Raw genomic sequence first — 14153 nt, 5'->3', positions numbered from 1 at the left:
TGCTTTAATGTTTCCACCCTACCCTATTTCCTTGTACTCTTCAAATCATTCTTGATATTTTTTCCAGCAAATTTAAACAATGCACATTTTGCCAGATTATTACAACTTCTGATTCCAAGTCTTTCCTCGGTTATCCTCTATGCTGGCTTTTATCTGCTTGTCAAAACTCTCACTTTTTTCTTTTAAGCAGCTATAGATATTTTAATCTGTTTTTAAAAAACTTGACTTATTGACTGGATAAAAAGTCATGAATTTCCTTTTAATGAATTTCCCTTTTTTTACTCAAAAGATAATTAATGCCCACTGCCCTTCTCCACAGTATTTGGAAACCACTCTCCCTCATTCCAAGTTAGAAGTCGAGGTAGAAATGCTGATGCAATATTTTGTCTGTGGACTTCAGAATTTTCAAAGTGTACAGGTATGCTTTTCATTACTTTTTTAAGTCACGATTCTGTAATATGCATGAAATTCATTTGTTTATTACTGAATTGGGATCGTATTTGGTTTTCTGTATCTTCTTGGTCTGTCTATAACAGAGCTTTCTTGGTGGCTTTAGTCTCTATGTTCACATCACTTTAATGCTAATGACTCCTGGCTGGTCATTCTCCTGAACTCCAAATCCACAAACTGCCTTCTAGATATTTCCACTTGGATATTACACAGGCATTGAAAACTTAACACATCTAAAACACAACACATATGATCTTCTCTAAACATGCTGCTTCTTCTGTATTTCTTGTTTCAACGAATGGTTCCACCATCCACCTATCCAGTTTCTCAAAGTAGAAACCTGAACGTCATCCTTGACTCTTTTTCTCTGCAGCTAATCAATGACCAGTTCCTTCTTTTCTTCATCCCCAATATCTCTTGAATCAGTCTTATTTCTTTCCATTTCACTGAAACCATCCTCCGGGCCACCATGGTCACCTCTTGACAAGATCTCGACAGTTGCTTGGCTTCCCAGGTTCCAGTCTTGTCTCTACTATTCATTCTCTATACTTTAGAGTAATCTTTGCAGAAATCAAATTTGATTATTTCACCTCCCTAGCTAAAAGCTTTCCTTCACTTGGTCTTTGCTGCCTTCTGAATAGTTAGAACTCCTTAATATGGCTTACAAGACCTTTCATGATTATTACTCCCTCTGCCTGGAGACCTCTAACCTGCTCTCTTACTGCCCCCACCCCCACCTCCAACTCCTTCAGCCATTAGCTCAGACAATGGTCTCAGGAAGCTCCTTGAGGGCTAATCTAGTTCACTGTTGTGTCTCTAACGTCTAGTATACTGCTTGGCACTAAGTCACCATACAAGATATTTGCTGAATAAAGTAAAGAATGAACTCAGTTCCTAGGGATTGTGAGATCTAAACAGGTCAAAATGAAGTCTTAGAAGCACATTAGACACACCTGCTAGTTTTCTTCTATCATCTTTTTCCTATCTCAGAAACTATGTTTATCCTTGAATTTCTATTTCTCTTTACTCCAATAGATATTTTAAAATGTTCTTTATTAATTGGACATTAAGCAATCCACACAATTATAAAAACTATTAGAAGAAATTATATGAAATACTCTATTTAATCTTACGAAAGGGGAAGGTCCTACTTACTTATAAAGACATACAACCGGGAATTCATGAATGAAAAGATAAACTTCATAAAACTTTACCACATATCAGTTGAAAACTTCTGCGTGACAAAAGACACCATGAACAAAGTTAAAAGATAAGTGAAAGTCTAGGATAAAATATCTGCAACACACCAAACAAAGAATTAATAAGTTGAACAAACAAAGGAATCTTAAAAATTAAAAAGGAAAAGTCATGCAACTCAACGGAAAAAAATGGGCAAAAGAAATAAATAAGCAATTAGCCAAAGAAGAAATACAAATGGTCAAAAAACATATATAAAGGCCATCAACCTAACTATTAATTAAGGAAATGCAAATTAAAACAATAAAATTGGAGTCATTTTCACCCGTCAGACAAAATTCATATTTTTCATTTTGTTGGACAATTTTGTTTATGTACAATGATTATGTACACACTACGAACATAGGGGAAATAAACACTCTCATACTGATGAAGCGGATAGTGGTAAAACCTACTTGCAAGGCAAATTTGGCAGGAGCTATCCAAATTAAAAATTAAAATACCCCTCGATCTAGCAATTTCACTACTAAAAATCTGTATAAAAGAAATATTTGTACATTTACACAAAGATTTATATGCAGATACACAGACAGACACACATAGATTCACTACAGATTTGTCTTTATATTAAGAGCAAAAAAAAACCCAACTGAATTATTATTAATGTGGTAGTGGTAAAATTAATTAATACATCCATGTTTCTCTTATAAAGAATGAGATAGGCTTGCATGTACTGGCATGAAAAAATCTCTTAGATATACCTTTTGGAAGAATCAAATTTAGAATAGTACCTATCCCACTGAAGTTTTAAAATATAAATGTGTCTATAAATTCACTGAAGGAGGAGTAGAAATATGCACATCAAGTTGTTGACAGTGATTCACTCTTTTGACAATGAGAATGTAATATCTGTGTACCATGGCTGCTAACAATAAACCTCACCAGCAATACAGAAGTTCTTAACGTGGAGATATGTGTAACAAGGAGACCCGTTTCTAAAGAGGCACTGTGCAGGGAAGCTGGAGGTGGCAGCTAATGGCAATGGGTGTAAAATACAGGGGAGACTTTTAGTTCTAGCCTGTGTGGCTCCAATTTTCCTCTCCTAAAACTCATTCAAAAATAGTGGTAAAATCTCACATTCCTTGTATACTACTGGGAAACTACTGGGGTCCTTTGCCTCTGAGAGCACAAGCTGGACTCTTCTAGAATTGGATTTACTATTCTCTAAATCTGTGAATAGCAAAATGGGTCAGACTAACCTGAATCTCTCCCTAAAGTAGGATTCAGGAGAGTCTTTCAAACTAATAGTAACTTTTCCCCCAAATCATCATCTGCCAGGATGATATATTTTAATGCTCTGCAGCCCTGAGTGACACTCTGTGGTCTCATTTCCGGATTCTTTTTGGGAAGTATGTATGACCTCCTATAATTTTCTCTCTCTCTCTTTCTTTCTTTCGTTTCTCTTTCTTTTTTTATCATTTTCCTCCTCTCTTCCCAGTTCTGTTATGCTCTATTTTATTTAATTTTCATTTTTAATATGTTTTTGGAGAACACAATAGTCTCATCCTCCTGCTAGAACTTCTTAAAAATCTAATTTCAAATATTTCCTTATTTTCATTTGGTAATCTCCAATCTTAGACCATCTCTATCCACTCATCATACTCATTCTGATCCTGACACTAAAATCTCATTCATTTTTCCCTCCTCTTCTTTACTCCTAGCACATTCCTACTTTTCCTTATAGTGTGAACCTTTCATTTGTATTCTTTTTCTTCCTTCCTTTCTCTCTCCTTATTTCTTATTGCTGTTTCTATCTTTCTAATTTCTGAATAACCTCAGTTGAATTGTGCTTTATTCTCTGCTATCATTAGCCTCCAAAGATTTTTTAAAAAGCCTGTTTTAGGTACATCTTCCTGACGTACTCCCCAAAGTAACAATTCTGAAGGACAAAGAATAACTCTATCAACTTACAAGAAAGATGTATCATTCTTGGCAGGACTTCTATTTTGGCATTCCACCATTCTTGCACAAAGTTTAGTATGAGGCTTAAGTCATTCTTGTGCCCTCAACCACCCAACCTCCAGGAGAGGGCTTGGGTCCCATGCCTCAAGTACCCACAGGGGAGCTACCCACTGGAGGACCAGACAGGGAAGCAAGATGTCAAAGGGAACTTTGACTAGATCTCCCCAGTGAGCAGAAAGATGGGAACATGGTAACAACTACCAGAGATAATGTATTTTGTAGAAATCATCTTGTTAATAAGTATCTTGAGTTTCTATAAAGATAGAATTCTCTCTGGCAAGCTGTTGCATTTTTATGCTTACATAGTGGAACCACCATATGGAGAGCTATTTAAAGTCAAGAACCCCCCTATTGAAGGAGATTCTTAGTGGATAGGCTTATAAAAGTATATACGGAGAATTGGATGGCTGCCTTGCCAATAGTGGGTATGGAAAGCATGTCAGAGGTTCAGCACTGGTTTTCTTGTTCTCAAGTGAGAAGGCTGTAATTTTGAGGGAAAGGAGGAAAAGAGAATAGAAGATTCCTTCTGAAAATAATAGAAGTCTATTAGCCATCTGAGGTAGTTATTAGAATACACTGTCTGATTATACTAAAACTAAATGCTATGGAGAGCTATTAATATTCCTATAGTAGAATCTGTTTTTCTGCCTACCCAGTATCCATACCACTTTCTTGTGTTAGAAGTTCAATTTTCCTTTGGGTAGAGATGACCTAATTCAGACTGATGAGTGTTGGGCTCAGGCCCAGGCCCAGGCCTCAGCCTCATGTAACCTTGAGAAAGGTGTCCTCCTTGTACTGGGGTTATTATGCTAGTGGACTGTAAACCTAGAGCCGGTGGTGGTCATTTTTGGGAAGAGAATGGTGCCAATATAGAATATAGCAGAGTTGACAGATGAATTAACCCAGATTTCTGTTATCATTGTGTGAATACCTAGGTGCAGCTATCTCTGAATTTTTCAGTTATGCAAGCTAATAATTTTTCTTTTTTAAAGCTTAAGACCATTTGAGTAGAGTTCTATCAGGTGCAGCCAAAGAGTCTTTCCTGGTGAGAAAAACAAATAGAACCTTCGAGAATAGAAAGGATCTTCTTGTCGAGGGGAAGTGATAGTCTGAGGTAGAGTGCACTGTGAGACAGTCAGGGCCTCAATTCAGGTGGCTGACTGAAAGAGGTACCCAAGGAACTAAAGACTGTGGCAGCACAGGGTCACTGTCTTAAACCCCACTCCAGATCACACAGCATTTAATAGTGAGCGGTTTCCATCTCTTCACCTGTCTTTTCTCTGATCTTAGCAACTTCACCAGCAGAGTGAGTTCTGGGACATGAACAAGAAATGGCTCAATTTAGAGGGAGGAGGACTTTGTAGGTGATGGTGGAGTTGAAGAAGAAATATTTATACACCAAGTCCAGGCATGTACTATTGATCATTTTGCTTTGAAAGCTTTCTCAACTAGGACAGGATCTCTTGTGGTTGCCACCAAAGTATCTACATGCCCTGTTATCCACAATTATCTGGTCCGGTGACCATTTGTTTCTGTCTTCCACTGTGTGATTTAAAAATCTACTATTCCATTGCCTGCCTTTGTCCAAGTGATCTGCTTCAACAGCCTCTGTTTGATACCTGGAGCTAGATTTGAGAAGCAGATGGGGGAGGCACCTTGTTGATTCCATATAGAGTGGGGAGCTTTGCCAGGGCCTTTCTTGTGGGTAAAAGATTGCCATTAGTTCTGAAAAGCTACGGAGACCATGTGTACCTGACAGCTGTTTATTTGAGCCGTAAGGCCAAATAAGGTCCAAGTGAACAGGAGGTTTACTTCTTAAGATTGTGTAGGTGTTAAGAGAGTGGCTAAAGGTAAGTTCCTCCAATCTATTTTACTGATAGTCTATTCCTCCTACTCTTCATAAAGAATTCCCTTCTAAGGCTGCTTTTCATGAAGCATTTCAGAGACATAAAGGGGAAGTGGGACTCCATAGGCAATTTAGTGGGATCCAGATTTTGAGGATCTTTAGGCTTCGACAGTGGAGATGGGGCAAACTGGATTTGATAAAGAAAAGTATATTTTAGAGAGGAAAGAAGATGCTTGGTCTAAGAAAAAATATTTAACTATTTCCATATATGTAGCTGTCCTTTCTAAAATTTCTTAATATATATTCCTCAGTTTTGGGAATAGTAAGCAACCTTCTTTGTTCTTCTTCCTTTTTTTTTTTCCTGCGAAGATACTCCCTGAGCTAACATCTGTTGCCAATCTTCTTTTTTTGTGCTTGAGGAAGATTAGCCCTGAGCTAATATCTGTGTCCATCTTCCTCTACTTTATATGTGGGACATCGCCACAGCATGGCTGGTGAGTGGCATAGGTCTGCACCCGGAATCTGAACCCGCGAACCTGGGCAGCCAAAGTGGAGTACACGGAACTTGAACCGCTCAGCCACGGGGCCAGGGCCTCTTTGTTCTTTTGTACAAAGATTGTTTTCTACAAAGTTGCTCAGACTAGAATAGTAGCTATATATGATGTGTTTAATTTTTGACTAGGACCAAATCAACCTCTTCACTCTCTCTTCCTCCTTAGTTACTTAATGTATTATGTCAAATTACTGAGCTACTTTCTGGCTAATTCACCATTGTGACACCAAACTTAGTTTAGACAATGGATCTAGAATGGTACAGTTACCATATGTCACAGAATTTTAGGTACTGTCCTTATTTTAAACATTCTATTCTACTGTCCTCATATAATGATAATAATATCCTTAATTACCAGATGATGCCTCTTGATTTGGGGTCTGGTGTGGAAACTTTCATCTCTATACACATAGCCCATGCTCAAGCTCAAATAACTCTCTCACTTAGGTTATAAGGCACCCAGGTTACAATCTCAGGATACAATAAAGTTGGCACTGAGATTCCTTCTTAGAAGATCAACAAAATTAGGTTAGAGACAGGAATACAAATTATATGAGATAAGTAGAGAATGCACAGGAGGTCTTCTATCAGCTCAGATTTCCCCTTGGAGAGGGAAGCCCAGAGATAGCAGAGTTTCATGCTAATAAGAATAAACAAAAGGGGAAGGAGGCCAATTCACAGTTGATAAATTTTGAGGAAAGGGAAAAACCTCCTTAGCTGATAACAATACTAAAGAGTTGATTAGCCCCTAAATTACTCGGTGGTGTCTCTGCAGACTTGGCCCGCAGTTTTGCTTCCCTCTGAGAGTCTGTAACCTCCTCAAGGTAATCTCCCGTTAGAAGACAAAACTTGAAATAGATGATCTAGGAGGAAGAGATGCTCTCCTCCCTCCCCAGGCAACAGAAAACAATGGGGTCAGGGATTCTTGGGGAAAAGTAATGAGGGAAGTTGCCATCTGGGCTGCGCTTCAGAGAGGATTAATGCTGCCATTTCTACAAAGCGCGTGGTTAAGAGGAGTCAGGGGCAAGAAGGTATTATTAGACAGGAAAAGCTAAGGACCACCTAAATCTATCAGGAGCAGAAAGAAAAGGAGGCTTTAGCTCAGAATCTGTGGCTCAATGTTCTTGATAGTCCAGGTTAAAAGAAAATCGAGAAAACAGTGAGTAGTCTACTAAAAACTAAAGGGTAGAATTGCGGCTCCTTGTCAGGAAGACGAGACACAAATAACATTTGGTTTGAGAAGGACTATAGGCCCAGCCTAGTGTGTGTGCACGCATGTGCGTCTGTGCGTGTGTGTGTGTGCACGTGTGTGTGTGTGTTGGGGGGATGGAGGAGGTCGACAGTTGATTCTGGTTACTCTGCTTCCTAAAGAACAGTAGTTAGGTCCACTCTATGCAGAAAAGAAAAGGATGTTCAATCTTCTCTGACAACCTTCTACGATTTCAACTGGTCAAGATGAGCACTTTTGAAAGCAAAAGAAAAAAACTGGATAATAATAGCTGCTACTTACAACATACTATGTGCCTGGCAATATGCTGAGTACTTTACATACATTCTCTCACTTAATCTTTCCGAAACTCTTTTATTCCTATGTTATAGATGAAAGAATTGAAGTTTAAAGAGATCAGAATCTTGTGTAAGGTCTTACCAGTACTACGAGGTGCAGTGAAGATCTGTCTGACTCCAAAACCTGCACTCTTAACCCACACTGTATTGCCGTGTGGACGTTCCCACAAGAGCAAGTGGAATGAAGGAGCAGGTAGAGAAACACATCCTAACTCACAGAGCAAGTGACCACAGAGATCCAGATGGGAACGAAATCCTTTTCGAACAGCTATCGGGAGCAACTATTCCACCCCCCGAGAAGTAACCACCAACTCTCACTCTATTCTTTGAAATTAAAATTCAGTAGCATGAAGGATGTGCACAATGGGCAAAATAATTACTTCTTAACCAAGGGCTTATGTTGGGTGGAATTTCACAATCTTTTTAATAGGGTGTAAAGTTTAGAATAAAAAGATACTGGAAGTACAGCTTCAAGGGGACTCTTTTCTGTTACTCTTTTATTTTTTCCATCCATGCCTTTCAACAGAAGAGCTTGGAAAATGCCTGTCATCTTTTGGAATGTTTAGTTATTAAAACACTGCTTTAGAGCTCCCAATACACAGACTCCTAAATACTGTAGCCTGGAGAGTTGTCGCCTGGAGGTTAGGAAAAGGAATGGAGAACAATGCACATTATACAGCAGCTTGGTTACTTTGCCTTTTCCCTGAATGATAATAATCTTGCATTTGTTTCACGGAAAATAGGGAGCAACATCACTCTATCGGCACTCAGAAATTTTCAATCAATCTAATCTATGGGGATCAGATTTTTTTCGGCAACCGATAAGTATGTCCTCGCTGTAACTTATCAACCTGTGCTCTGGCACACGCTTATCTTCACGCTCAGCATTTCTTACCTCCTTCATTGTCCTTGCTATCTGTGCAAAGGGTCTCCATGGCTACATCACACCCTGCTCCTCTCCACCCTGGCTGGCAAACACAATGCCAGCCGTTTTGGTCCAGCGTACATCTCCCATTGCTGTTGCATAGACCAGGACAGCCCTCTGTCAAAAGAGACAAAGAAGGAAAACACAAGTGATTTGAGTACTGAAAGTTTTTGCACCTGAAATAAACAGATAAGGGACACTTAGTGGGAACAGGCCTCTATAAACAGCACAAATACTGTAATTGCACATGGATAGGAACAGCAACGTTATCTAAGGAATCTAATTCTTATCCAAGTGGCATCTTTGATTGGCCTGATCCTTGAGACACCACTTACCTGTGCAGGACAGAAATATATGCAACGATCCCCTGAGTAGCTGCAGGCCAGACAAAATTAACTTAAGTTTTTTTCCTTTAGCAAAGCAACAAGGTTGATTGTATGGTGTGAAAAAGCATCTCAACAAGATAATTTCAGAATCCCTAGCACAGATTTTTAATTACCGGTCACTCATTAGGACATGCCTTCTTAGAGCACCTTGTTGCTTTAAAAAATCCCCTCTAGATTCAAAAGCATGAAAGTGGGTATGAGGCTATGAATGATGTTAAAAAGAGAACATTAATTTTATCTGGCCTCAGAGTTGCCGTATATTCATGTGAAATTACAGCGCATTAAATAATTGCACAAAGTATAGGCCAGTCTTAATGACTATACTTTATGCCAAGAGTACATTCCTTTTCACAGAATAAGCAGAGCCCAGGAAATAGAGAAGCAGCTTAGCGTCTATTCTAACAAACATCAGGATTCAGGCTGCATACGGATGGGACAGGACCGACAGGATTTCCAACTAAATGTAATAGCTGTGCATATTCGATTACTTAGGACGGACAAAATGAAATACCATAAGGACCACAATAAAACATTGATAGACCGAACAAAAACACGGTAGTGACGTGCTTCAAGACAGAGCGAAGAGTGATAATTTGTGACAATCTCCCTAAGGCTTTTATGCTGTTACCTTTATATCCTATCTTGTCTGCTTTTATGGGCAAGGAGGGAAAATTTGGGAAACAATTAAAATAATTTAATATATCCAAAATCTATAATTGTTTCAGTCTAACATGACATTTAAGAAAAAAAAAAACAATTTTTGCCACTTCCTACTGATGATATCTGGCATGCAGCCAAAATGATCTGATTATGAGGATGACACTTCAGTCGATTCTGGTGTTCTTGTCTATGAGCGTGATATGACACTGACAGAAACAAGGATATAAATGCTCTAAAATTGTAGGAACAATTGGCTATTAATCAGATCTCTTTCGACAGAATTACTTATAATTTGGTATAGAATATATATTAGTACAAATACTCGCTTTAGCAATTGGGGTTTGTTATACAGCATCTTATAATTAGAATGCTATTCTTTTTTCAAAATTTAAGAGAATAATCTGTTTAAAGATGTTTAAGGCTGTATTAAAAGAATTATTCATATATTGGCTTCCCCTCCTCCACTGCAGAACTTGAAATGAAAATATCTCCAAGAGACATTCTGTCTCTTAAGATTAGAGTTAAAAGAAAGAAGCATATTTTGACAGTCTCTTGTGGCAGGTTATAATGAAATTATACTTATGGATACCATCAGGTCAAGATAAGATTAATTTTGCTGCTTCTTTTCTTTCAGACAATTACCGTCTGTAGTTACGGATTATTCAATACACAAAAGGTGAATTTTCCTTATGGATGTTTTTGTTTTGTTTTGTTTTGAACGAAAAAGAAAGATTTAATTGCCCCACTGACTCAAAGGAGTACAGCCGCTGACTGCGTGCACACAGAATTATTATATGAAAGCCTGGATATTGCCATGAATATTTTCATATTCTAATGAAAAGCACAAACAAGGAATAGAAAATAGGTAATCTGAGGAGAAAGGGAAAGGGAATTTTCTCTTCTGAAAAAAAATATTTTCCACCTATTTCAACAATAACTGAAGACATGAGAATCTGCTGTTTTCTGCTGAGCAGTGTTATCATTTCTGTTTTATAGAATGCACAATATTTTGTAGTTTTTTTAGAAAATAAATTATAATATCACATATATTTTGAAACATTCAGAAAAAGCCAAAGAAGTTTCCATATAAGGGTAAATGAGATTTCTCTCAACATATGTTAACCAGAAACTTCTTTAGACTGACAATTTCTTATTCTGTGATAAGAGAGTGAACATTTGTGACACTTTAATTTAGAATTTAAAGTTCATTAGCTGAATTGCCAACAATGAAGATCTTAAAGCAAAAAAGAAAAAACAAAACAAAAAAAACACCATAAACAAAAAACAGCAAATGTACTATGATCTTCAGTTTTTGGTTCCAGTGAAAACTAATGCTTTTACACAGGAATGAAATCTGTGATAACCCAAAATTATAAAAATGAGACGCAGACATGTAAGTCTCAGTGCTTTAAATCCAAGGAATTTCACGTAACGTAAGCCTGATTGATAATTTACAAAAATATGCATGAAAAACAGCCTATTTTCATACCTAGTGTGATCTGATACACGGTTATATATAGATATATATGTAGATATGTCAACAAAGAGCAAGGATACAGTACCTTTAACTATCTTATCCAAATAGTGAGCTTGAGAAATTAAAAAGGAAAAAAGAACAGACAGACATTTCAGAAGTGTCACATGGGACAAGGAAATTTTCAGAATTTACATGCAAATTGAATCGCTGCAGCTGACACAAGACTCACATCACACGACAGAGATGCACTTCATATCTTCTAAAAATGCAATATATTCAAGTCTTAGCAAATGTAGTCATGATTCCAGGAAATACTCAGCATTTTCGAGAAAAGTATCCAGGTAAACTAACTACCTTTCACAGACTATTTGGAAAGCATCCACTTTGAAGGTTCTTAAGATTTTACTTTTAATAGCTAAGTAGAACAAATGGAATCAATTCTTCATTACTAAAGAATTTTGGAAATTTATAACTATGAGATCTACAAATAAGCTTTTTTGGGGGGGGTGAGAAAATAATTCTATTTTTTTAAAGTTTGTTTTTAACAAAGTAGTTTCACAAGAGTTACACAGTGGAAGGGCAAAAGGATGACAGAGCAGCCCCAGAGGAGCCATTTCTGTATCTTCTGATGCTGTCTTTCTTCAACCTGAGAGATAAACCCACAGAAATCCTGCTTTGTTCACCTTTTCTCTTGAGTTACTTGCATATTTACAAATAATCAAACTTGAATGATTAACAAATAAGCAAAAAAAAAAAAAAAAGAAATTGAGAATCTTTGAGCAAATGGAGCAAATTTAATGTATTATGAAAAAAGCTTGTGTGAGTTCTGTAGAAAATGATTACCCAGTAACCCTTGATCATACATCAGATGGACAATGACGTATCCCATATGTAGTCCATTAGGAAATATGAACTGTTCTAAGATCCTGTTTCTTCTTGGGATTCACACTGGAATAGTCTGTTTCTCACAACAGCTTTGTAGGAATAGTCAGGATTAAAACTGAAGTCCTTGACTGTACCTGTCCATTTAATCTTTCACGAGGTCACAATGAGGCTACACCTTTCTTCTTGAATAGAGACATAAATACCCCTCTCCCTTCACTCAACGTGGAGACCTGATATATTCTTAATAAGCCTGAAATTTTCTTGCTTTGTCAAAATTCATACATCTTTAATGATCTAAAATTGCTTTTCAAAGATGCTTACGTTGATTATTTTTCATTACTGACATACGCAAGTGGTGGCAGAACTCTTAACAATGATTTAAACTCTAACTTTCAGTTGAGCCACTCAGGTCTCGTAGTTCTGTCATGTGCATAAACAAAACCATAAGTGGCTTTGACACGTCTGTACTGTGGACATAAAAGGATTCTTCACTTTGCCACAGGATTCCACTAGAGGCTTCTGAATTGCATTTAAAAATAAGTGTGTTTATAGCTAATTGACAATATATTGCAGGGGAAATTAAGGTGAAGAAGAAACAGCATTAGGCACTACTCCTGAAATTACAATTTAATAAAAACAATCCTATTTTCAAATACTAAAATAAAAATGTCTTATGGTATAATGTCATTCATATAATTTCTTAATAATTCTGTCTAAACATTATATAATCTAGTAGAGGCCCATAATAGCTTAATTGATGATCTGAACATAAGCCAAGTGTCATTAGAAATTCTGGAGATTCTGATTCAGATAGGTAGTGTTTCTGAGAGAATTCTTAGTTTATAAGAATTTATAAAATTAGTTTATAAATTAGTTCATAAAAAGTAATAACATAATAACAAAATCAATCATAGTTGGAGAGCAAGCCTTTTGCTTTTACATCAGGTCCACAACCAAAATAAGGAACGTAATTAATTCTGATCTAGATTAGCACTTTTAAAGGAGGAATAAGTTATTTCTAATCCAGCCAATCCCATTATTTTAGCAAACAGAATCAATTATGCAAAACCATGGACTGATTACAGATAGAGGTAGGTTTGTCATTGGGTCAAGAGAACATCAAAGGTGGAGCTGAAATTAGAAAATATATTTAAAATATATGGCAGGTCAAAATTTATGTAATGCTTTAAATATTAAAAATATTTAATACAAGTTTTGCAAAAAGTTGTAACCAACCAGAAGAAAAATATCTGTACTGAGAAAAAGATACCAAGATTTCTCATTTGCATTTTATATCAGAGGGAATAACTGTGAGCTGACAGCTTAAAACTAAGAGAGAAATGGGGGAAAATCACCACCTATATTTTGGCCTCGAAGAGTAAAATTTCTGACCATACCACAAAAGCTTGGTTCTCAATAATGAAGAAGTTAAAAGGATACCTCGATATAGGAGGTTCAAATAATTATTAAAATAATAATTGCAACAATGAAAATATCATTATATAAGCTACTATAGGAAATAATCAGAAAAAGCAGGCATGTTGTAAGAAGCCATTAGGAACAATAATCGTAAAAATAATACGGAATATTTAAAAATTAATACACCTAACAATTGCTGAAATGCACATTAAGTTGCGAAGAAATCCCTCTGGAGACTAACCAGTGTGTTCTCATACTAAAGGCAAGTCATTGCTTTTAGATTTACTAAGTTTTCAATTTGTTTTATAGAAGAAAACTCTTATAAAAATGAGTGCTCGACATATAAAATGGAGCCCTCTAAAAAACTATTCTCCAGTAAAATGTCGTATTCATAAAATACTTTCCCTAGGGTTTCAACGATCTTTTAAGACCTGCGTGGGACAAAGGAGGTATTACCATATTTCCTGTAAGGTAGTGCTTCTTAATCTTTTTGAGGTCTCAGATCCTGAGAAAAGTGGTGCGAGTTATGGATTCTCCCCCGGAAAAAACGCACACCTGTTCACAAACACAAAATGCTCCCTATGATTTCATTTCTTCCGTGAGCTCTGGTTCTAGAACCTGCAGATTAGAAACACCCGGCTGATGTATTAACGATTCCTGAATTTCTAGCTCTGGGCCAGGTCTCTTTCTCCTGGCTGAGACCAGGTTTAGAATGACCCAGGGGACACACATGAAGTACCTCTGATCCCAGCCTTGTGCCCTGAAGA

General features: G+C 37.0%; 1 protein-coding gene across 4 annotated transcripts in view; it reads right to left on the bottom strand.

The window, feature by feature from the left end:
* The window catches only part of TENM3 (teneurin transmembrane protein 3), a 597691-nt gene that overhangs the window by 68947 nt on the left and 514591 nt on the right, over positions 1–14153 (bottom strand). For all 4 annotated transcript variants that reach the window (XM_014786234.2, XM_004428722.3, XM_014786235.2 and 1 more), the window contains one exon: positions 8530–8676. In XM_014786234.2, coding sequence (XP_014641720.1) covers positions 8530–8676 — 147 coding nt within the window. The remainder of the gene's footprint in view (positions 1–8529; positions 8677–14153) is intronic.

The sequence above is a fragment of the Ceratotherium simum genome, chromosome 28 (genome assembly GCF_057802395.1).
Source record: "Ceratotherium simum simum isolate JZ-2026a chromosome 28, ASM5780239v1, whole genome shotgun sequence".
Classification (NCBI taxonomy): domain Eukaryota; kingdom Metazoa; phylum Chordata; class Mammalia; order Perissodactyla; family Rhinocerotidae; genus Ceratotherium; species Ceratotherium simum.
The sequence above is the reverse complement of the archived record's forward strand: the minus strand, read 5'-3'. Positions and strand labels throughout refer to the sequence as shown.